A 26,460-nucleotide genomic window follows, 5' to 3' on the forward strand; every position below is an offset into this window, starting at 1 on the left:
CATTTAAATTGACACCAGCATAGTTTAGTAATTTCGAATTGCATTAAAAAAAACTAACAAACAGGTAAAGTTTTTTATGATAAGGCTTCCTACACACTTGAGACAAGCGCGTTAAAAATGCGAAGCTCGTTGTGCCATTTTTTGCGCAACTTGACACCCGATGTCTTTTTTAAATAAATAAACAAAGACGACATAAAAAAAAACGTCCACTGAGATAAATCTGCGGATACGATTGGATCATAGAAAGATATGGAGATGATAACAATAAAAAAAAACTTTAAAAAAGTAAAATATTTATTAAACTTTTTTAATTATACATCTAGAGAGTTTACTTGTTATTTTTAATGACTTCAGATAATTATTTTTTTTTAAACGTAAAAATCGTTTAAATTATCAATTACGTGTTCTTTCGAAGAGCTAAAGTACTTATGTTTACAAATTATAGCAATAAATATAAGATTTCTATGTTAAAATGAGTTTTCAGTGACATAAATTATGTTCGCCACGCAATGGAATAAATGCGGGCAATTGCAAGAGCCGCGGGGCGCCGTAGCGTGCTAGTGTTGAAATATGATAGACTTCATACTAATTGGCGACTGTAAATTGTTAAATATTACTCACATTGATTAATGCAAAATCTATTTAATTCCAAATTCAAATTAATTAACACATCTATTCCTTATATATTATTATTTATACGCGATTATGTACTGTCCTGAAATATTTTTTTTTTCGAAAACTATAAAAATATTTATCAAGTCCGATTCAACCTCTCATTTCATTTTATTTAATTCACTACTCCATTACACCTCTGTTCCTAGGGCTGCACATCTGGTATTCGTGAGAAAATCGTAATTATTTATACGATGCTGCATTTCTTTGAGTCCGCCGCCAAACGCCTAGTCGACAAATGCATTGGAATTAATGAATTTTTATTCTATCGAACATCTCAGGTTCGTAATCGAGTTAAATTAGATAGAATGCAAAAAAAAAATAATAAAAAAACACAACTCTAAGAGCGCGCAGACCTTTGACTAAACTACCTCACTGTTTAGTCGCGCTTTGGTTTCTATTAGTTTGTATGGCAGCACACTACTCGATTTTTAGTTGTACAACTAAACAATTGAATTGGCTGCGAAACAATCGACAGTCGCACAACAGTTGTGCGATAGTTTAGTCAAAGGTATGCGTCCCCTCTAAACATTATATATATTCATAACATACTTATTGAGAAAATAAATACATAGTACTCTAGTCGTTAATTGTTAGTAGATTCCAGATTCAAGTAATCAAAGTGAAATCTGATCCTTATTTAAATGTACAGAATTCAAATATATTGAAACTCGTAACTATGTTTATTAAGTCCCACTGACATGTATATCCAAAATTAATCCAAGATCAGACAGCTGACATTAATTAGCTCAGATACGTACAAATATAACTACAAACAAAACAAAACTCCCCTCAAACTCTAACCAGAAACCTAATAAGTCCGCCAGATTTGGCTTCCCCTGCCAATGGGATCGCAAAATGACCAAAACGCATACAACATCTGGACACCTGAACCGAAATACTCAAACACGGTGGAATATTCCTAGAATAGCAGCAGACTGTAAAATAAATATGATGACACCATATGCCTTCAAAATCTTGAACGAGTGTCATCAACTATCCAAAGGAATTTCGACTTTCAGCGTTAATCCTAAAGTTCATTTTACATTATACTTCGATGTAGTATCATCGTTGTAAATACTTGTAAGTGAATAATTTGTCATACTGGTTCGGACCGCGTTGACGGCGCGATTCGCTGTTATGCTAATGGTTCTTAGGGAGGACCATTAAAGAACCAAGTGGAAAAAGTATTCGAAGAATTGGAAACCTTTGATGTCAGATTAAAGATGATCGTTAAGTTTTACTGTTAAATTACGAAAACCTTTTATATTTTTTCGTTCAAAATTTATTTAACGACGAGCTGTCGCCCGCAAATTTCGTTAGCGCAAATTTCGACCACCCGTTACGGCATTTTGACAGCGCGGAATTTAAAAGAAAAGTAGCCTATGATATGCCCGTCTATGTCAGCTACCCTTCAGTGAAAGTCCGTTTGAAATCAACCTAGCAGTTTCGGAGATTACCCGGAACAGGTAGACAGACAAAAAGTTTTAAATGAAATTTTCGTTATCAACAACGTAAATAAGTACATCATGTTCCCGTAATCTGGATGTTTTCTTTTGATATTACAAACAGACACTCCAATTTTATTATATGTATAGATAAGTACGAATAGACAATCTTTAGATAAATAAAACCTATAGGTTTATTTCTTGGATTTGCTATCAGAAAGTACCGGTCCGATTTAAATAATCATTTTTGCATTAAACAACTTAACTACTAACGAAGTTTATGGTCTATTCACGTGATAGTACCTTTTACAAATTGAAATTAACGTCACATTTGAATACGAGGGACATATCTAATATTTTTTATTACCTACTAGATTTTGCCCGCGATTCCGTGCGCGTGTAATTAATACATGCAAAATTAAGTAGCCTATGTGTTCTTCTAGACTATCCTCTACATCTATGCCAAATTTCATCGAGATCTGTTCAGTAGTTTAGTCTGCAAATTGTAACAAATATCCATGCTTTTATAATCCATTCATAATATTTGTAAGAAGTAAGGTAAGGTGTCTAGTACAGGCTTGCCTGGTTGCAAAATGCAACGATTACTGAACACCTTTTTTCACATTTTGGATTAAAAAAGTAAACTTAGTGTGTGTTAAAGCCAAATATTTAAATAAAAAAGTACTTGCAAACATAACATTAGGTCTTAAAATGGATATAGAAATGTTGCAGTTTCCCTACCGATCACAAATATAGATCGGCGGCCGCTGAACTGCGCGCATATCATAGTGCATGTTTATACTGCGCCTGCGCAGATCCGACATTTCTCCAACGTTTTGTACACATTGGGATAACAACATCCCCTATTATTCGGAACCGTATTTATCAATAGGTTTGCCATAAATTCGCAGAAAAAAAAAGATTTCTTGTCACAAATGCTCCGACGTTATTGTTGTAGATATTTTGATGTCCAAACTTTTTGAATACAACCCTGTACTTTTTTTGTTTGACTGGCTGAATGGATAAATAGATCAGGTATTAGGTAACAGATATGGGTTATTCTAAACCTAATTAACATTATTAATGCGAAAGTTAAAATGGATGGATGTTTGTTAGAGTTTGTAGCCCAAACTGCTAATCGGATCTCGATCAAATTTGGCATAGATGTAGAACATAGTCTGGAAGAACACAGGGGCTATTCACTTTATTTTTATATTCCACGAGAAAGGAGTCGCGGGCGAAGCCTAGAGGTTTAATAATTTCGAAGATTCTCCTGACGTATAGTTCGTAGTATACCACAATTTTATTGGTGTTTATAATAAATGTTGCTTGTTGAATTATTGTGTGTACATTCATATTGCATTATTTTTATCCTCGTATTGATAAAGGAATTGACACCGTGGATCAATTGAAGCAAGACTGACATATCGATCATATATCGGTCATGCTCGGTTTGACCTTGAGATACCTTTGTTAAGAACGATATATAAAATAATCATTTTATACAGTCCACTAAACTTAACTGGCCCGATCACAGTTGATGTAAGTTAAGAGCCTACGATAGATATGTTCCGTCACAAAAACATACTATTGTAAATATGCATACTAAATCGTATTTATATTTTATGAGCTATACAATAAAGTTTATACATAGTAGGTGCAAAACAAAATAGTGCTCTAAGAGTATGATTTCAACCCTTTTATCCTTTTAGAAAAAAGATGAAAGCATGTTTTTTTTACAAGGTCTTCAACAGTAAAGATCTGTGTAAAGCCAGTTTAAATGGTTTTCAGTTTTGCCTACGTTGGATTTATTTGAACTTTTGAACCATCCGACTGTACAGATAAAACTGAGCGTGTGTAACGGGCTTTATAATGCAATCATTTATGAAGCAAACAGTTTGCAAATGACTTGCTGACAGCTGTTTAGAAAATAAAAGTTCAATACTCTACGCTTATCGGATAATGCTATCGTATTTACTTTATTATCAGATGATTTTTTCTGCAAAAACACGCAATTTATTATACTTATTAAATTGCGTTTTTTGCAGTGTATTAACTTTTAATGGACTTACAACACAGAAAACAGGCGTGAAGTGGAAGCAATTCCGCGTGTCGCCTGATGAGTGTAGTGCCAGAGGCCTAATTTTAGTCCCTTTCCCTTTCCACCCTTTTCTTAAAAGAAAAGGATGGGAAGGAAAAGTGCATTTGACGGTGGAGGAGATGCATGGGAAGGGAAAATGCCCTCTTTATTTGCGTCTCCTCATCCGTCAATTAAGGGTAGACAACGCATGTGCAATTGCGGATGTTTATGGGTAGCGGTCGCTTTCCATTTCGGAGGATTCAGGTGGCCGCTTGCTCGTTTGCACCTTATATTATAAAAAAAAACTTATAGCCGAATTTAACGCGTACAATCTAATAGACAAAATTTTAATAGAATTAGGAGAGTGGCCTTACTAAGACATTATTATTTAAATGCTTTTTAATATTCGGCAGTGATGAGAGTAATGTTTTTAAACTTGTTGTCTAAGAGCGTGCCGACCTTTGATTAAAATATTGAACAACTAAGTCTCGCTTTGATTCATAAGAGCTTATATGGAGATGCACACTACTCGATTTCTAGTTGTGCAACTAAACAGTTGAATTGGCTGCGAAACAATCGACAATCGCACAACAGTTGTGAAATATTTTAATCAAAAGTGCGCCCGCTCTAAGTGCAAATAAAGTAAACAAAAGATACAGTTCTTCTATCACGCTAAGATTAACGTGTCTGATAAAAATTTAAATCATACGACAATTTTCTTTGTTATTCCGATGAAGTTTGAAGGACTTGATAATCTGAAGGTCGACTGATAAGTTACATTGGCTTGTAAATGTTAATCAAAATCTCTTCTCACGTGTCTTTATAAAAAACTAGATATCCTCCGTTCACGTGAAATTAAAAGAAGGCAAAGTAAGTAGCCTATGTGTTTTCCCAGACTATCCTCTACGTCTATGCCAAATTTCATTGAGATCTGTTTAGCCGTTTAGGCTACAAACTCTAACAAACATCCATCCATCTAAACTTTCCGATTTATAATATTAGTAAGATTACTCGTAGTTGATTTTTATTAATTTACTAATATCTCCTTTAAACATTCCAACTAAGATCTAGGCTTGCGCTAGGATATGGTTCACGACAACAGTCGTAGTCCGTACCCCAAACCATTGCTTTATTTTATAATGGTGAATGATTTTTGAAATCAGTTTGGAAACTATTCCGTATACAATTAACAATATAAAACTAAAAACATTATTAATTTTTAGTTAGTTAAATTGGAATAATATAATAACTTTTATTTTAGAATGTACCAAATATAAGTGTTATGTTTTACTTTACCTCTCCCTACCACGCATATAAGTAAGTATCCTAAAACGAATAAAAAGACAAGAAAAAATAAATCATTTACTGTACAAACGTTGCTGATTAATTGACCATTTAATCTAAACAAGCTTTTTGACAACCCTAGATTGTTTTATTTCCTTCATTAACTTGGCAATACAGACTTTATTTTCTTGTAGTAAGGTTGATAATCCTTTGAGTGTTTTCTGTCTGTAGGGCTACCTTTAAGTGAAAATAACGTTAATTTATGGCGTTTCACGCTTGCGTTGTTATCGTGATACGATCTGACAAATTTTCTTGCATTCTTGAAGAGAGCTTATTTTGCGTGAAAATATATCAGCGATGCAACGCGTTTGAAATGTCTTGTCGTTTACTTAAACCGTAGTTATTTTATGCTGAATGTCTGTGGGTGTCTTTGTGATGGATAAATATTTATTTTAAGCGGTGTAAGATTTTGTTCTTTGCTTTTAATTTTAATATTAAAATGAAAGTATAGAGGAATGTCTGTTAGAGTTTGTAGCCTAAACCGCTGAACGGATCCCGATTAAATTTGGCATAGATGTAGAGCATAGTCTGGATGAAGACATAGGCTACTTACTATTGTTATTAATTCCGCGCGGACTAAGTCACGACCGATAGTTAGTTAGTTAGTAATGAATCTTTTGTCGTGAAAAAAGTGCAGGTTTATTCTCTTTGTGAAGTTTCATGTTATGGATGTCGATAATTTTTAATTTTGTTTTCTTTTTTCAGTTACGTTAACCTCGAGAATCTCAGGTTTAAAGATGGCCGCCGTAGCACCGGACCATTATCCACAAGTCTATTTTCTTCCAGCTGTAAACTTTTTATTGTATAACTTCTAAATGGAGCGAGCGAAAAACTATTTATTTCCCTTTCAACTATAAAAATTTTACGATACTTTAAGCGTCATCTCCACTTCTGTATGTACTCTGTTCCTTTGATAATGTAGAGAAGGACTAACCAAAATTCGGAGTACTCAAAAATTCAAACTCTTTCTCGGGGGATGAAGCAAAGATGACATTCACATATGTGTATATTATGATGGCAAATAATATTAAAACGATTTTACAAATTCAGAAATGTTCTCTCTAACGAAAAAGCGACCCCTAATACAAGTTCAGAACTTATTTGTTTTTGACAGAGGGAAATGCAAGTGCTTGACAGATCCTGTCTCTTAAAAGTCTAAGCTCTTTACTCAACGAGATTTGTTTATTTAGACTCCGTTGGGGGTTTTTATAGATGTCAAATGTATTACGTCCCATTAAAATGAGTCCTCAAAACAATCGACTGCGGTAGGTTAATAGACTGTCAAGGAACAAGGCGGGGAATGCCAGACTTTTATGTCCGATCAGATTTCTGTTCTCCTTTGAAGCCACATTCTTAAATTGTAAAGAATAATTTTAAACTATGATTCATCGTAGTTATTGTTGGAAAGCTATACCAATTATAGTGTTACCGATTTTAAGTAAGAGTCAAATATAAGTAAGTATGCCTTCGATTAGTTGTAAAAACTTTTTTTTATCTTAAATCAACCCAAAGATAGTCCCTAAAAAATATCAGTTCATCACTAATTTAAACCCGCTCCTAGTTTTTTATGTTTTTTAAAGATCTGGCAGATACGAGTAAATTCCAACAATAACATTTATTAAAAAAAAACATATTCCTCATAAATAGTTTTTACCGAGTAAGGTGTATTTCGCGCGGAATAACAATAGAGTACATCGGAAGTCGGTGCCTTTGGCGTGTGTGCATCCTACGGGCGTCCATCATATCAACGCATCATGGACACGACCGACATCGCAATACTGTTGGGAAAGTCGTGATCATCCACGGCGCCTTCTCAGCCTTGTCCTACGCTAAACCCGCATTTGTATGCAGCAGGGAATCTGCATTGTACGTCTACAATAGAAGATAGTCTCTATCGTGTAACGACCGTTTGTTTTACTTGAGTATACCGCTGCCCATAGACAAGGACGTACATAAAGAATATAAATGTCAAATGATGAGAAGAGGACTTCTCCTTGGATCCACTTGGATTAGACAGAGGAAGAGGTAATCTTTTTCTGAATGTCCTCTCCTTTGTCAATTAAAATCCTTGGACGACAGTCGCATCGCTATTTGGTTAAATCTAGGTAACGGGTTGAAAATTAATATTTCCCGTTGTTTTACGTCACCTCCCCCGACAAATTCACTTACCTTTCCCATTTTTAAGATAAACGAGATTTCGCTGAATTTTATCACTCACAGATAGTTCATCGACTCGATTACACGAAAAAGTGAGGGTACGTTTTAATACGGCTCTTTTTACAGCTTATAAATGCATTTGCATACTCCATATGGTGAACAAAGTACTGTTGTTATGCAACAGGAAGAACGGCTAAGGAAATGAATTAATAACGATGCGTTTTTATCTGTGACGTCATTGACCGAACTGATACAACTTATGGTGGGAAACTTGTTATTAAATACGGTGAAACAAAAAATATATTATCAAAATAAAAATACGAAATCAAACCGCAGTTGACTAGCGTGGTTGACTATGGCCTAGTCATCATAATTTATGGTACGCTTCGAGCACCTCGGTGAGGACGAATAGAGAGCTGGTGATACTATTGTAATTAATTAACGTTGCTTCGAAGCGGTCACCAGAATAGATAGCTCCCGAATCAACAAAGAAAGGGAGCACTAAATTATGCGTCCAATACTCCGCAAAATAAAAATTTTACTACAAGTAAATCTGTATTGGTACTTACAATAAGGAAGACATAAAATAAACAGTTATTGAGTGTTTCTGCTATATTTCAAAATATACAGACCACTACTGGAATTCCAAGAATAATGCCTAGTTCACACTTGGCAAGTAAAATTTGATAGCAGTGCAAGCAAGATACAGCTTGTATGGAATTACTAGCGCCAGATAATGTTACCTTATGCCAGTTTGCCAGTCCTATGATAGCACGCTACTGTTCAAGTGTACTGGCTAGTGTGAACGATGCATTAGATATCATGACTGTAACTTATCTTTGTTCAACATGTTTTGTACGCAATAAATATTTACAAAGATCCGCATATCTGGGCGCCTGTGCAGACCCGAATTCTATCCTGAACAAATAAAGGGAACGTGCGTCTATTTCCTTAAAGAAGATTTATCATTTATCTATCAGATAGTTATATTTGAATTAGACTTTTTTTTAATTTTATCTCTTAAAAAAGGAATATCGCCAGATATCGATATTTATATAGGATGCATAACATATTTTGCATTAAACATGAAAAAAAATAACCAAAATACTTTAAACTTAGAGGGCCATATCTATACTATTATAATAAAGCGTAAACACACACTTCTTTGTTGCCTAAGATGTCAGCAATTACAGCATATTTTTAAATAATTCTTTTTTGATAAAAAGCCCTGCACTAACGACACGCTTTAGGCTATATATTTTCACGCCATTAAACTCAGGGGGAAAATATTTTGGATAAAAACCCTAATGTGGGAAAGAGACCATAAGTTGCTGCCAACATCAAGAAAGTAAGATTGCCAAGGTTTGTCATGTCATGTCAGTTTGACATTTGCAATTGATAATTTGACAAATGTAAGCAATAAAATAAAATTTTCATAACTCCATGCGGATGAAGCCGCACGGGAACAGCTAGTTATAAAGTAATCGTTTAAAATACATTGTAAATTAATTAATCAATCAATAGTTCAAAACAATTTAAACACGTGTTTAACAAAACAATATCTACCTATATTTTTGGAGCACAAAGTGTGATTCAAGTTTTAATTGAAAACCTCTCTTTGTATTATTTTACCATCCCTCCATTATACAAATTTTAATCTATCTTTGTATCCAGTCGTAAAAACAGACACACAGAAAAGCACAGACAAGAACATAAAGCGAAGAAGATCGTAAATCAAAAAGCTGTAAAGATCTTAAAAGAAAAAGACGACACGGCGACGATTTTATTGAAAAAAAAAATCAAATCAACATGACCAAAGCTGATTGGACGCCAGTGGCCGGGATGTCGCATTTAATAATTCATAACGACCAATATAACAAGACCCATCTCTCCAGTAGACTTGTAGAATTAAAGTTCAATTAAAAGGTACAAAAGAAAGCAATGGTTCCCTTTTGACTGGTTTCGTAATTGTCTAAGCATCCGGCGCAGTTAATGAGTACCAAATGGGGGGTTGAGCTGCAATCGATTTGTCCCCGTGAAGGAATTACCCTTTCCGTTATTCGTAAGCCAAAAATAAATACATTTGGATACTTGCAGTTGCTCGCGACTTCGTTTGCGTGAAATTTAAAAAATAATAAAACATAGCCTATGTTCCTCTGATAACGCAGCTTTCTAATGGTGTAAGAATTTTGGAAATTGACCCAGTAGTTATTGAGTTATTTCAATACATACAGAAATACAAATCTTTCCTCTTTATAATACTAGTGTAGATAACTTCGTGTTTAAATTATTTTATTATTTTACTAAATAAAATATGGAGTTCCTAAAACTTTAAAACTATTATTATCTAGTTACTAAAAACTCCTAAATAAAGTAAAGACACATCTTCATTACATTTTACAAAAGGTTTTTATTCATGGTCGTATTTAAGACCGTAAAATTATAATTATTCGCTATCATAAAACATTCTACACCGTTACCTTTAAACAATGAACGTGAGTAAAATAAAAAAAGAAAAATTTACAAACCAAAAGGGCGCCATATTTAAATTTCGCATTGCACCATCACCCTTTTCATAATATCAAAAGATTAGAATCGATTTTTTGAATTATAATATCATAATGGCGCCACTGTCGTTTGCATTGAATAACAATATGAAAGATATCCTTTCCGATTGCCAAAAATAATCGATACAAAACATCGATGTAGGTTTCGATTAATTTGAATGCGAAGTCGCGCGCAACGGAATTTCAAATTCTCAACAACACTTCAAAGATTTTACTTAATATACGTTCGTAACCATTAGGAATACGAAATAAATAATTTCCTATTTAATAAGCCTAATAAAAATTCTTCACGAGTATGTCCATTGTTATGTTTTGGGTTAAGTTTTTAGGCAATGGGACCTTTGAACACGTGATTTTGTACAAAAGAATAACCTTGGGAATACAAGTCTCCTATATGTTGTTGGCTGTATATAAAGTGCCTTTTCCAGCCAGTAAACTAATTAAAAATAAAGTCATGTGTCAAACGACAACAGATAAAAATTGACTTACACTTTTTTAAAGCAAATGCAATTTACCAGCCAATGTTATAAAAATAAAGGTTCTAATATAATCTGTACTTACCTAGAACGATGTCTCTCGCGGAGGCGATTCCCGCCAAAGCGAACACTAATGTGACAGCGATTGACATTTCGCGCCAAAACGCAATGTCGGCTCGCTTCATATTTCACGACGATTTCAACTCGTCTTATTCGGATCCATTAGGTTCTGAAACAATGCGACGAATAATTTACTATGTTTTTATTGCAATTTATTACACTGAGTTGCAAGAATTAATTCGTTTTATGAAACAGACGACGTTTAGATATCCACGTTTATGACGCACTGGAAAACCGTTCCTTTTTTTCAAATTGTTTATTCCAGACTTCAAAAATGTTTTATTTCGCTAAAAATGTTATATTAAAATTAATAAATCATTTGTCAAATAAGTCTGGCACAGAAATGGGACATCTATTCTGATTACCGTATAATTGGATACGATGACGAAATTTGTCCGAAAATATCGTTTGCACTAGCGAAACATCTGTAACATATCTAAAAATAAACACCCCACTTACAAACCAACATTAAATTCAATATACGTAATGTACGAACTTCGTTGAGTCCGTAACCTTTGAAATACAGGGTGCGTGAAAAGTAATAAACTTCAAAATGCATTCGGTTGACTGCTCGTGTCTAATAAATAAAATGCTGTTGATAATATAAACATTATAACATTATAGCTCATATTTTCTTCGTCTTAAAGTATAAAATGCAATAAAAGCTTTTTTTTACATCAGCATAAACATTTGTAATAGTGTACGATGACCGTTAAACCTTCAGTGGTCGAATGCAAGCGTATTTTAAACTTATTTAAAACCTTAATACATAGTATTAAATTACACATTCGTGTAGCAACATCGTAAAATTGGGACACATTTAAGGGACACGGATTTAGCGGAACATTACGCAGTGAGGAAGTTTTTAATGCAGTTTCTGAAATTTCTGTAACATTAGATATATGTATACATTTTATCGTTCCGTCCTTACGTACAGATCGGGAGAGGTCGTTGCCACCGTATAAAATTAAACGTAGAAATAAACAAGCGTATAAAATACCCGACCTTTTTAATTCAACGTTCCTTTATGGATTAATGAAAGGGGATGATTTTATAAATAACGACGGTGTCGTATTTGCTTTTTTAATTTAATCCCATTGAAAGCATACGTGTTTCAAAATAGTGTAGACAGGATGCTAGACAGTAGTCTATATAAGATATTAGTAGACCTATATTTCTCTTCTCTTCTATTCCTATGTCCCCGAAGTGGGGCAGAGGGCGTCCACAGTACGCCGCCAGCTCGCTCTGTCTTGGGCTCTGCGTTGTATCTCGGACCATGACAGCCCGATTACCTTCAAGTCGGCCGCCACTGAACGCCGCCAGGTTTGTTTAGGGCGGCCACGCTTTCGTGTTCCTTGTGGGATCCACTCCAGGGCCTCCCTGGGAATGTGGCTGGGTTCCCGGCGAAGCGTATGGCCAATCCATAACCACTTGCGTCGTTTTATCTGCTGGCCGATCGGCTGCTCTCTACAACGTGTCAGAAGTTCTTCGTTGCGTATCGTTTCTGGCCAGAAGATTCCTAGAATTTGTCGGAGGCAGCGATTGATGTAGACTTGGATCCGCTGCGTTGTAGCTTTCGTCACCTTCCATGTTTCGCACCCATATAGCAGGACAGATTTTACGTTGGAGCGGAATAATTTGGTCTTCACTCCACGCGTAAGCTTCTTAGAGTGCCATATGGGGCGAAGTTGTGCAAAGGCGGCCCTGGCTTTGGCTATTCTAGAGGTGATATCCTCGTCTGTACCTCCAGACTTTGACACGACACTACCGAGGTAAGTAAACTTCTGCACTTGCTCAATGTTAACGTCACCTAGTGACAATGGCATCGTATTACTTCCCTCGGTACGCATCTCTTGAGTCTTTCGCACATTGATTTTCAGGCCAACTCTCGCAGCCTCCTGTTGTAAGTCATCCAATTTTGCTTGCATGTCAGCACGGTTGTGGCTCAACAGACAGAGGTCATCAGCATAGTCTAGGTCATCCAAGTTGCTAGATAACCCCCATTCTATACCTCGACGTTTGCCATCGTTAACCTTACGCATTACACCATCAAGGACAATAAGAAAGAGAAGCCTATATTTGGACCTATAATTAAGACCTATATATAGACCTATAAAGACCTATATTTGGTATCATATTAATAAAAATTCTTTTTCAGGGTCTTTAACAAAACTAATGGAGTCAATGTTCATTGCGTAATACAACCTCTTTTGCTGACAAAAAGTATAAATACAGCCAAAGAGGTTGCATACTGGCCACCAAGACTCTTACGTGGTTTATTATTAAAAAGAGAAGAAGAAAAAGAAGGGCATAACAGGCAAGATGTGATTGATACAGTATTTCAGAATAATATTGTAAACTAGCTGTTGCCCGTGAATCGTCGTCGAGTCGTCTACGCAATTTTAAGATAAAAAAAGTAGTCTGTAATATGCCCGTCTATGTTAGCTTCCCTTCAGTGAAAGTCCAATCAAAATCGGCCCACCTGTTTCGGAGTTTACCCGGAACAAATGCGGCTTGCATACAGACAGACAGACAATTTTTTAATGCGATTTTCGTTATCAGCGACACAAATACAGCATCTTCCCGAAATCTGGAATTTTGTTTTGATATTACAAATATACACTCCAATTTTATTATATGTATACATACAGATAAACATAAATAGATTCTACATATAAAAGGGATAGGAGATTACTTGAACCCTGCTTAATGTTACTTTTCATATAACACGTGCCTTAAGCTCGTATATCATTACTGAAGGGTTAACCTGGGCCGTATTTAAAAATGGATACATCAACCAGTATAGATTACGCTTTTTATTGTTACGTAGCCCCAGTTTTAAAATAGCTTTTCAACGATAGTATTTTCGGATGATTTATTTCTAAAGGGTTATGGAATCAAGACAGATATAAATGAAGTGTAAAATGTAGTTTTGTCAACTCGTTAACACTTTGTTTTAGTAATAATGGTAAAGGCGTCTTAGTACTTTCAAATCAAAAGTGTAGGCAAAACTGAAAATTAAAAAGTTTTGTCAGATTTATCTGAACAATGGGCTATACAGATAAAACTGTCAGATAAATCTGAGCGTATGTTGTGAACTTAAAAGAAATGTAGACTTTGAAAGTACGATTTTTTTGAAGTACCGATGAGAATATTTTACGGGTATTAGTTAGATAAGTTTCTGTATTTTATTAGGACAGAAACAAGTGACAAACGTCACTGTATTGACTATAATTCTGTTTTCTAATGCATGCCTTTAGTTTATCGCCAGTACGCACCAGGGAGTGCATCAAGCGAAGCCGGGCGCCGAGATAGTTTATTTGTTAAACAAACAGTTATATAACGCGGTCTCTGAACGCCGACACCAGATGGCGCGCGCCTCGGTTTTTTGTATTAATTTTAGTAAACACCGTTTTCTACGCGTGCATAGAGGCTGTTCTTTTGTCTATGATTTTAAAAAAAGATTTATGCCACCTATTTTTTTTATTAGTCAAAAACCAGACAGTTTTATTGTGAGTTGTATAAGTTTTGTAAATGCTCTTCAGAGCTAACAAAGGAATCTTTTTCCCATCTTTAAAATTTGCATTTAAAAATAATATATTGCAATTATTACAGTTAACATTTGGCGCATCAGAAATGATTAGAAGTCGACCGCAATCACATCATGTGACCGCAAATTACACTCTGCCGTAACCGCAACAATTGAGTCAATAAACAATCGGTTGTTCAGTTCGGTCAACGGAAGTATTCCCGCATTCTGTTTGAATTTTGCCTATTCTTTTTTGGAAGACAGAGCTAAATGTTAAACATAAGATGTAGCTAGCGGCAAGCGCCCTACCTTGACTACGACTTGTAAATACCAAACCTAACCTAAAAATGTCTAGGTACAAACTACAATGCTTCATAAGAAATTTCACACTTGACAGTCAATACCAAAAATGCGGTCGAAACACAAAAGAAAGAAGAAACCCAAGAACACACGGTTTGCTAGTTGCATAGACCATGATCATAGTTAGGCTACGCTCATGTATGTAGTATTTTTGATCAGAATTGACTTAAAATATAATCATCAGGTGATCAAAAAGTCGCTTTTTTAAGCACAAAAGCAATCAAGCCCTAATTGTGTAAACAGGACATTAGTAGGTGGCACACGGCAACATTCGCAATTGTAATTGAAAACAGTCGCCTCACTGGCAGCGCAGTCCCATGGCGATTGAAATCGCGTGGATTTTAAAACATCCTGTGCGAGGAAGCGAGCGCACGTGCCGCGTAAACTTCCTGCCGGCACCTTGTAGCGGGTATGTCACCGTCATGTTGTAAACTTAGTCATTTTAAAAATCAACTTTTATCCACATAAAATTTTATTTATTATTACAAATTTTACTTATCTAATTATATAAAACTACCGTATAACTATGTAATTAGAATTATTCATCTTTAATACAGATTTATTCATAATTTATTATAAAAATAGTTAACTATTGAAAAGCGGCATGTCAAATTATAACCTATTTTTAGTCCAAAGTTATTATCAGTTTCTAATACACCTAGTTATATTATAAAATAACGAAGGTTCACAATCGATCGGCGACATTTATTCAATAGCAGTGTATAGTCTGGCGGACGAGCGCGCGGGAAAATTGTCGCGGATACGTCAAATAAAATTAACTTTATTTCTGCCCTTACTTGAATTAAATTATGCTTCAAACGTGACTAGTTTCTTTAATGCAATATAGGACTAACAAGTAGGTTGCAAACTTTCTATTTTGACTTGAAGTTGTCCTATAATGTTATATAGACGTCCGAGAAGTCTGAGACTACCCTACCTTAAATGCGAGATGTCTAGGTCTTTTAACTCAAGATCTATGAGGGTCGGTTACAATTTCTCACATTTTTTTAGTTGTCTACTTATCCCGCTGCGATGCTATCGTTGTCTTAAGTTAGGTATTATGGTTTAAATATACCCTTTATCTTTAACAACTGCGGTCCCTCTGTACTTAAACTTTTAACTTAATGCCACAAAGTCTGGTCTCTTCTATTTATATTTAGTTCTATTTATAAATAATCCAATACAGACTGAGTTTTAGAGACCGTGGCGCTGGCTTAGTTTATGATATTGGGGTTTACTGAAACCTTTTGTGAGTTTAGCGAAATTTATACTTTTAGTTAGTTATCTAAAAGTATATGAAAAGTATTAAATTTTTAAAATATCGCTTTACGAAAGCACAAGAATATTTAAAAAAATTGAAGTGGTATTTTTAATACTGTTTTATGTACTTTAATGTTTACAGACTCAATTTAAGGACCATTTAAAAGAAAATTTTGTTTTAAAATGTAGTAATAAATATACTAAAATTATGAAAAATCTGAAATAGTATTTTATCAATCTATACTAATATAACAACGCGTAAACACACACACAGATTATTTTTCAAAAATTATTTCTTTAATAAAAAGTCCTACACTTACGACACGCTTTAGGCTATATATGTTCACGCTATTAAACTCAGGGGGTAAATAAATTGGAAAAAACCTTCATGTGGGAAAAGGACCATGAACTACAAGCTGCCAACATTAAGGATGCAAGATTAAACGGTGATTTTGAAATTTGCGTTTGAGAATTTGACATATGTAAACAATAAAATAATTATAATTTTATGCGGATGAAGCCGCACGGGAACAGCTAGTATTTTATATAACCACTTTCCAAACCTTTTTTATAATCAATCATGTCTTAGAATGTCAGTGCAATTAGAATCAACCGGTCAGTCGCAACTCAAATTGATTTAGTTTGTTTTACTCGATCATGCCCATAAAATGCGTAACATCAATTAAACTTAATATTAACTTAAGTGTAATACGGCAATAAATCAAGCCAATCAATCGATAGCCTTGTTCAAGTCGGCCGGAATCCATAAAAGTTTCTCGAGAGAGTTAAGTGGTGCATCACTTATGAGCATATAAGTGGTGTAGTTAGACTGCGTTTCTTCTTATAAGGGTCTGAAGTTTTAGAGCGCGTATTTGACTAAACTATCGCACGACTGTTTAGTCGCGCTTTGGTTGATATGAGCTTATATGGAGGTGTGCCCACTACTCGATTTTTTGTGACAATCGACAATTGCACAAGTTTGCAATAGTTTAGTCAAAGCTCTGCGTCCGCTTTTATTCTTAACAGAATTCTGTTTTTTACTAAAAATGTTTTAAAGTCTATATCGTTGTAAAATTACTAAAAAATAATTTCTTTTAACTAAAATATTCTGTTGATTAGAGACGTTTAATATTCTTTGTTTGGTTAAGTTTATTGAAGTTTATTTACTTAAGCTTAAATATTTTGATGGTTTCAAATGAAAATGTTGCCTAAAATTCAATCATTTTTCTGACAAATAATCATAGCTTTTTTGCAACAATTTTGATAAAGTACGGCTTCAATAAGCTGCTTAAATTACCACACTGTTATAATCTAAATAATTTTAACTCATGAAGACATTTCCTTAGATAACTGGCTGGATTTATTATTTACATAAATACGTCAGAGTACCAATGTTTGTCTTTATCTGCCAATTGAAATGCGTGTTCGTGTAATGAAACGTTTCACGATTTAATCTATTTCTGTAAAATATCGTATAACATGCTTGTAGTAGTAATGTCTTGCTTGGATAATATATTTATTTTATTAAAAGGTTGATAAGGGACAGTAAAGTAACTAGAAAGGGCATTCTATAGCTGAAATTGATGACGTCACATGCTGAACGCTTATGACGATCGTGCCTCTCTGTCGTTTGTTCCGCGCTCTCACTCGCACACTCGTCTCAGGAACGTGATAATGAGTCATGCTTCTGCAATCGGCATTTATCGATTTATGTCACGTCAAAAAATCTGCGTTTTTAAATGATTTTTAGTTCACCATCTAACCTAAATTCAATTAATATTTAGGTTAGAATTATGTTTATAAAATTCAGCATACGCAAACTATTTAACGTAAAAACCACAGACTATTTATAGAGATTACCGTATGCAGATTCACCTTACGCTCGCACTGCGTACTGTCTGTCAGTGTGTTCTGCGAAATCGTAGCCCAAATGCTTATAATAGATGTTGCGAACACTAGCGAACTTTTACACCAGTCTTTTGATCATATCACGGACAGATTAACGGTTATTTTGTTTAATGTTATTTTAACTGTTTAAATTATGGTGTAACTAGTGAGTGAAAAAATTACTTAAACTAACATGATACAAAGTACTACGATAAAATTCTAAAAAAATAAAAGTCCGTGGGTCCGAAACTAGTTTGTGCCATCACCGGAGGATAAAACGTGAGTTGAGCCGTCTTTAATTTTCGCTTAAGATGTCTCTCTACAGTTCAAACAATCATACTTCATACTAATCTCACTAATGTCATAAATTTGAAAGTTTAGATGGAAGGATGGATGTTTGTTAGAGTTTGCATCCTAAACTACGGAGCGGATCTTAGGGAAATTTGGCATAGATATAGAGGATAATCTGGACAAATACATAGGCTACTTGGTTTTGTTTTTTTTTTAATACCACGTGGACGGAGTCGCGGGCGAAAGCTAGTTTAAAATAAAATCAAATTAAATGTTGATCAGTGTGAGAAAATATTTCTAAAGGTAATTCCAACCCCCATAATTGCAAAATAATCCCACATTACCGAATCAAAAGCTAATAAATCAATTTAAACGCTAATTCACCATTCAAAGCCAATGCCAATAGAAAAAAACTTCCGCTTTGGTTAAAGAACTATTAAACTATCGAATCTCCCTAAAGGCCTTGACTCAAAATAATGGCCTCCCCTATGCTTAGAGACGATCTATTGTCCGAGCGATTTGTAAATCGACAACAACTACGCTGAGATTTTATAGTGACGCGCCCCTTCGATATACGCAAGTTTGGTATCGATAATCATATTAATAGATTGTATTCATTTAATTTCCATAACAGAACTAGTTATCCCTGGAGCGTTCACATTTTATTTCACAGTAAATATACGTAAAAAATTAATCGTTTTATTTATTATCCAAGAAAAATACAGACTTGTGTACTTTAAGACATTCCTATATTTTATATTCTTAGTTTATTACAGCCTTTTAGTTTGAAAAAACTTTTTAAATTTGAATTATGGTAATACATTAAATGTCACACAATAGCGAATCAAAATTGTAAATCTTTATCAGTGTCGAATGAAAAATATTTACAACTACAAGCAACATTACAAACCAAATTCACTGAATCTTAATACCATATTAACATCAGCAAGACTTCGATAATCGCATTATCAACGCTTTATATTCCAATAACTCACTAAGCGTAACATTAATAGCGTTTAAATAACAATAAATGTCGCATTTATCGATAAGTCGCGGTACAACACTAGCGTCGTCTACAGACTGAATCGTTATTCAATTAGCCCGCCTCGCTACGGTCGTAACGGTGGCCAGTGCATGCGTGTATTGAATTTCGTAGAGGTTGATTTTTGACATGCGTTTGTTTGTTGACTTTGATAATAATAATGCCCTTCGTTATTCAAAAGATTTATTATATAGTGAACTAGCTGTTGCTCGCGACTTCGTCTACGTGAAATTAAGAAATATTAAGAAACAGATCTTATCAGCCTATCTAACTCAGTGATAACGTAGCTTTTTAGTTCAAGAATTTTTGAAATTGGTCCTGTAGTTTTTGAATTATTTCAATTCATACAAAAATACAAATCTTTCCTCTTTGTAAAATGAGAATAGAAGTATAGATATAGGTAGGTCTTTAAACGTACACAAAAAACTTAAAAACTGTAATATAGTATAGAATTACCCATAACTAGCTGTTCCCGTGCGACTTCATGCACATGAAATTACGAAAATTTTATTTTATTGTTTACATTTGTCAAATTATCAATTACAAATGTCAAAATGACATGACATGACGACAACCTTGCTTCCTTGATGTTGGCAGCAACTTATGGTCTCTTTCCCACATTAGGGATTTTATCTAAAATCTAAAATATTTACCACCTAATGGCGTTAAAATATATAGCCTACAGCGTGACGCAAGTGTAGGGCTTTTTATTAAAAAAATAATTATTCAAAAATATGGTGTAATTGCTGACATCTTAGGCAACAAAGAGTGTGTGTTTACGCTTTATTATAATAGTATAGATAATTTATAATGTTTAAGTGACTATACTTAGAAATAAAACGACATTCATCATAATATTTTATATTGTTTATGTTAAAAAACTAATTTTCGCTGAAGTTAAGTTCCAAGTTTCCATTTATAAGGAAACAAACATTTCGACTCATCATAAGAAAAATGCACCTTCACTGAATCTGTTACTTACACGAAAAAAAAAACCCAAACATAATTAAGTTGCCTGCACACTGCGTGTACAAAATAAAGACATTCTCAGTAATTCGACTTTTTATTACTGAGAATCTTCGTGTTTATTTTAATACTATAAATCAACGACTACATTTCCCCGATTTTCTTTAAACGTCCCGCAAATCTATCGTCGGTTCATTACGAATGTTAACGTTAGGGGAAAAAGTACCTTATCTCTTGGTGATTACGTCTTAAAATGGATTTGTTAAGATCGTAATTGTGTCTACAGTACAATAAATACATCGTGATTTGTCTATCAGGGAGCCTGTTGAAGATATTATGTAAGTTACTAAGGATATATTAGTTATTTTTCTTATTAAAAGCCGGAAATTCAATCATGGGAGTTATTTCTAAGCTTCTTTTAATAAAAAAGTATTATAACGGTATATACTCTATGTCGAACATAATCAATACATTTTTGTCGTAAAGAATAATAACTAAAATAAAAAATAGATCTTATGCCTACCACATTAGGCTAGTAATCTAGTCGGATCCTAAATTAGTAGCTAAAATATGTCTATATGATTTACTAACTAAATTAATTTAAAAAAATATATCCTCTATTAAGCGATTTATTTCTAACTAAAATGATTTCGAAGAGTCTGATATATGAAGCTTTTCAATGATAAATCATTACGAAAACAGTTTCTAAAATAGAGTCTTACCAAGGTCAGGAAATCCGCTACTCGTGTGCCTATATAAAAATACATGCTTGGAATAATAGATGAAAATTTAACTGACACAAATTGCTAACTAAATCTGACCTTGAACACGATTAGATAACAAATTTGTGGGGTAATAATAATAGTAATAGATGGCCCGAAAAATAAAAAAGAATACTCACCCTACCGGTTACCAAAACGGAAAAAAAATCTTGTTACCTAATTGGTTAGGTAAACGGAACAAGCCAATTTGTGTACGTGTTTTATATATTATAATGTGCCAATAAACCTATCACTTGCATTGCCGAAATAGCGAAACGACCGCTCTCTATAGACATTGACAAAAGCAGATGCGTTTCTTACCTTTAATCCAAAGAGAAGGGTACGCACAGAAAGAACGTATTTCCCGTTTCTATGCGTCCTCCTCCATCTAATCCACTTTCCCTTCCCATCCTTTCCTTGCACGAAAAAGGTGAATAGGGTAAGAGAATTAAAATAAGGCCTACAATTTGCATATTCACTCAAATGTGGGATTTCTTCCAATTAGCGTTTTTGTGGTCGTGATATTGCTCTATCGAACCGGCATTATTGCGTGTTTTTAAAAATGGAGCGATAGTGTCTATAAATATTGTCAATGTCTTGCAAAGATTGGGTCTTTTAAGTCATAATGCGTAAGATTGTTGCCACACTTAAGTGGTCGGAAGCATTGTCTTAACGAGGTTGCCAATTAGCGGACGTTTAAAACTCGGACGCAAACTAATGCAAACCGATGTAGTGTTTGATAATAGCTAACATTTGTATTTACATACTGTAATGTCTTTGCTAACGTTACTTTAGTAACTAACGTTAACAAAGGATTTTGTAACCAGAGTTTAAAAAAAAACACCTTTGACTAAACTATCGCACAACTGTCTAGTCGTGCTTTGAATCCTATGACCTTATATGGAGGTGCACACTATTTGATTTTTAGGTGTGCAACTAAACAGTTGAATCGGCTGCGAAACAATCGACAATCGCACAACAGTTGTGAAATAAAGTCGAAGGGCGCCCGCTCTAAAAGGGAGCAATTTCATAGTTGGATAACCCGGTTGGTCAACAGTATGAGGAGAGTCACCGTATGGGCTAAAGGCTAATGAAAATAATCAATCGATGTAAGGCAAACGAGACGGAATAGACGAGTATAATGTGCGGTAAGGAACAGTTAGGAATATCGGCCAACGCATGCGGGCCCTAACGACCACTAAAACAGCGCTTTGTAGAATTTTAAGACAAAAGACGATCGGATAATATGTCTATTACTTCATGATGCAATTCATTAAAACCTTGAGGTTGACGTCGCTTGCTTTTGTTTAGCAGCAACGAGCATTTTCAAACGGTTTATTCAAATTGTATTTGTAAGATTTATTTACATTTCTTTCCTGTATAGTTACAATATTGAAATCAAAATATTGAGAAAAATAATACGTTTTCCAAGAATCATTCTCGTCTCGGACGCAGAGCGCAGTCAGCTCTTATTTTAGAAATGAAAATCGCCCGGCGGAGGGAAGCGAAGTTTGTTTGTTTACGTTTTGAAAAGTCCATTCGTTACGCGGAAAACGGCCGAGTATTCGCAACATACACTTATATCAATGACTAGCTGTTGCTCGCGACTTCGTCCACGTGAAATAAAAATATAGCTTATGTTACTCAGCGATAACGTAGCTTTCTTATGGGGCAAGAATTTTTGAAATCGGCTGAGTAGTTTTTGAGTTATTTCAATACATACGAAAATACAAAAATACAAATGTTTCCTCTTTATAATATTAGTAATATTATCGAAGATTATAAAGTGTTCTTGCACTTAGATTCGATCACTTAAACACTATCTTAGTGAAGATTTTCCTATTTACAGCAGTTACTAACTTAATATTGTCTAGATTATTAACTGAGAACGTATGTTTAAGAGTTCTTAAAAAAGTATTTAAGAAGTTCATTGCTGCCAATATTTTAACAAAGTCCAGACTAATCGGATGCTCTTATAAAATGGGTCAAACGAAATTCATGAGTAAACATTGTATAGGAACAATAGTGACGTTGTATTTGGGCCAGTCAATGCGCTAGATTGGTTAACTGTAGGGCTGTCAACGTCCGAAAATGTAGACCCGAAAAGTAACAAAAAAATATCAGTGACTTATATCATTATCAACATTCCCTTGTCCCCATTCATACTGTTTGAATATCTGCACTAAGATTATGAAGAGGAAAGATTTGTATTTTAGTATGTATTAAAATAACTCAAAAACTACTTGGCCGATTTTAAAAATTCTTTCACCGGTACAAAGGTAATTTATCTGTGAGTAACATAGGCTATATTTTTAAACGCGGACGAAGTCGCGAATAAAAGCTAGTGTCAAATATACCGAGGGACTTTGTTATGATGTGGTTGGCCTTAGTCAACCATGCTGGCCGAATATGGATTTTTTTCAAGAAAATTCAAATCTGAAGTCCGTCGTTTAACTTTTTATATACGACGATCACACGAAGTGGCAACCCTGGTAACCAGACGTAGGTACGGACTTGAGTGCCTATGATTTGCTTGAGAGCGGCTCAATAGATCGAGCCATTGTTTAAGCAGGGGTTTGATGAAAACCAATTGATCTTCTTTAACGTCTTTGTTTATTCTTTTTTTATCTGTTTTTAGTTTAATTATAGTAAAAACTAAAGACTAAGAAACATGCTAAAATTCTCTATATTATGTTATTTGTCTAATATGTAGCATTATAAAATTGATTTTTAACACAGATAACAATGAAAAATATAGCCTACGTTACTAACTGATAACGTAGCTTTTTAATGCTTACAGAATTTTTAAAATCAACACATTAGTTTTTTAGTTATTTCAATACATACGAAAATACAAATCTTTCCTCTTTATAATATTAATATAGATATCAATTTTTATAAGTAAGTGAAAATTTTTAAGTAACTACAATCGAAAATACGAAAATATTCTGCTAATATTTGAAGCTGATAAAACAAAAGCTACAAGAGATAAATAAAACATCATTCTCTACAAACACCTGGATGCAATTAATATAACATTATTGTCTCAAACAATAATACCCTAAATTATCACAATTTAAAAAATAAAACACGTTCCAATCGACGTATGTCATGAAATATGCAACTTTTGAGTGACATTATTTTATCACCGTATTGTATGGACATCAATACAATGCCCTGCTTTTATCACGTTCCCTTGTCCCTCGACTGTTAAAACAAATAAATTTATAATGTTCAATATATTTCGGAAATTTTGCAACTATTATTATCTGTCGCATATATGTGTAAAATATTTCTTGTGTTTTTAGAACTTTACTAAGCAAAATCGTTTCTCATCTGCCCCCTACGTAGGGTCGGCACAGCATATGCCGCTCTTCCATACATCACTACCAGCCGTCATATTTAAATTCAATCTCTTTTTGAGCATGACCAAATTACAATCCATCAATAATTTCTTCGGTCTTGCTCTACCTTTGTAGGCGTCCCCAAAACCATCTTACTAATATTATAAATGCGAAAGTTTAGATGGATGTATGTTTGTTAGAGTTTGTAGCCTAAACGGCTGAACGGATCTCGATGAAATTTGGCATATACGTAGAGGATAGTCTGGAAGAACACATAGGCTACTCACTTTTGTTTTGTTTTTTAATTCACAAGCTAGGGCACAAGCTGGTAGTATATAATGGTCTTGCATTGAGCCGTCATACTTAAATTAACTCTCTTCTCAAGCACATCCTCTTTCACAATGCATTTATAAATTATTTGGTCTTCCTGTACCTTTGTAGCCACATTCTTGAATATTATTATTTTTCGTGTTATGTTTTAGGCTTTGCCTGTCTAATGTGGGCACATAAACCGAATCTTAACCAAACAAAGCAACGTTACGACATGAAAGCATCAAAGTTTATTCAGACCGACCTTTAAGCTGTCGTTACGGGACTTAAAACAGACCCGATCGACTCACCGCTAGTGTGGCCTCACCTTTACATTTCAATGTTTTATTTGCGGTATCCAAAATAAACCGATTTTTGTATCATCAATATTTGAAAACACTTCTGTGAAGCGTATAAATTTAGAACACTTTCAATATTACTTGAGGCGATTTTTATAGTTTTTAGTTAGTTAAGAATCACGAAAACAGATATTTCATATTGATTTATTGATCTATTTTTTATCTACAAAAACTACATAAATCAAATTTAACACTATTTTAATGAACAAAATAGTAGAAGTAATTAAAATGTATTGTTTACATTTCTAATTTATCGAGCTCACCATTCTTACAAACAAGGATAAAAATCCCTAATGATTCAACAAACATCAATCTTCGATTCAATGTTTGTACAGATTACGAATTCTTCACGTCGGACATTACTTTACGCGCTTCGACACATTTTTTCGTTCCCTCTTATAAGGGTGCTTTCACATCTGGCGGGTCGAGAACGTTTATTTCATCTATACTAATATTATAAAGAGGAAAGATTTGTATTTTTGTATGTTTTGTAATAACTCAAAAACAATTTGCCCGATTTTAAAAATTCTTTCACCGTTATACAAGTAATTTATCTGTGAGTAACATAGGTTATATTTTTTTATTATTTTTAATATCACGCGGGCGACGTCGCCAGCTACAGTTAGTACCTCGAAAATTTTTCATAAATTTCCTTTGGGAAAACAGCGACCGTAATATATGCTAATACAAGTGTAGTTACAGTCGAAACCCATATTTATGGTTTTATTTTTCTATATGATATACGATCCTAAGTGAGAAACATTGTAATTTTGTATTGTTGTGTTAGCAAGGAGAAATCGCATATGCATACAAGCCGTTCGTGGGCAGCGCGCGCTCGTAACATGTGTATGCACCCTTATTACAAAGTTCTAAGAAGGGCGCACTACGGATTCGTATCACAGTATCCCAGAGGACGCGCGCCGTGTGCACCGAATGACAATGTAACACGCGACCGAGATAACATCTCATAGACAATGGTGAACGCTTAACACCTCTCAATGCGTATCAATGATCGTTTTCTCACTGTTTAATTCCAGAGATACATTGTTTAATATATTTAATACTAGCTTTTGCCCGCGACTACGGTCGCGTGGAATTAGAAAACAAAAGTGAGTAGACTATGTTCTTCCAGACTATCCTCTACATCTATACGAAATTTTATCGAAATCCGTTCACCGGTTTAGGCTACAAACTCTAACAAACATCCATCCATCTAAACTATTGCGTATATAAAATTAGTATGATAGCATTAGGAAGATTATACGAGCCTTCGCCTGCGACTCCGTATGCGTGGAATTAAAACAAAAAAACAGACAATGGGGATGTTTCCTAATTTTTGGAATTGCTTTTATTATGTAGATAAACCGTATCTAAACATGAAAAAAAATATAATAAAATTATATACGCAACATTTCATTACAAAAACACTTAACTAAAAACAACTTCTCCAAAGACCGCGAAAACGCCTCATGACGTCACTTTCTTGCT

The 26,460-nt window shown here is 34.3% G+C and overlaps 1 protein-coding gene across 2 annotated transcripts in view; it reads right to left on the bottom strand.

The window, feature by feature from the left end:
- The window catches only part of LOC106110362 (fibroblast growth factor receptor homolog 1-like), a 77,611-nt gene that overhangs the window by 37,543 nt on the left and 13,608 nt on the right, over positions 1 to 26,460 (bottom strand). For both annotated transcript variants that reach the window (XM_013292178.1, XM_013292179.1), the window contains exon 2: positions 10,830 to 10,973. In XM_013292178.1, the coding sequence (XP_013147632.1) occupies positions 10,830 to 10,929 (100 nt within the window). In that variant the 5' untranslated portion in view covers positions 10,930 to 10,973. The remainder of the gene's footprint in view (positions 1 to 10,829; positions 10,974 to 26,460) is intronic.

Source organism: Papilio polytes, unplaced genomic scaffold (genome assembly GCF_000836215.1).
Source record: "Papilio polytes unplaced genomic scaffold, Ppol_1.0 DF820678.1, whole genome shotgun sequence".
In the NCBI taxonomy this organism is placed as follows: Eukaryota; Metazoa; Arthropoda; class Insecta; order Lepidoptera; family Papilionidae; genus Papilio; species Papilio polytes.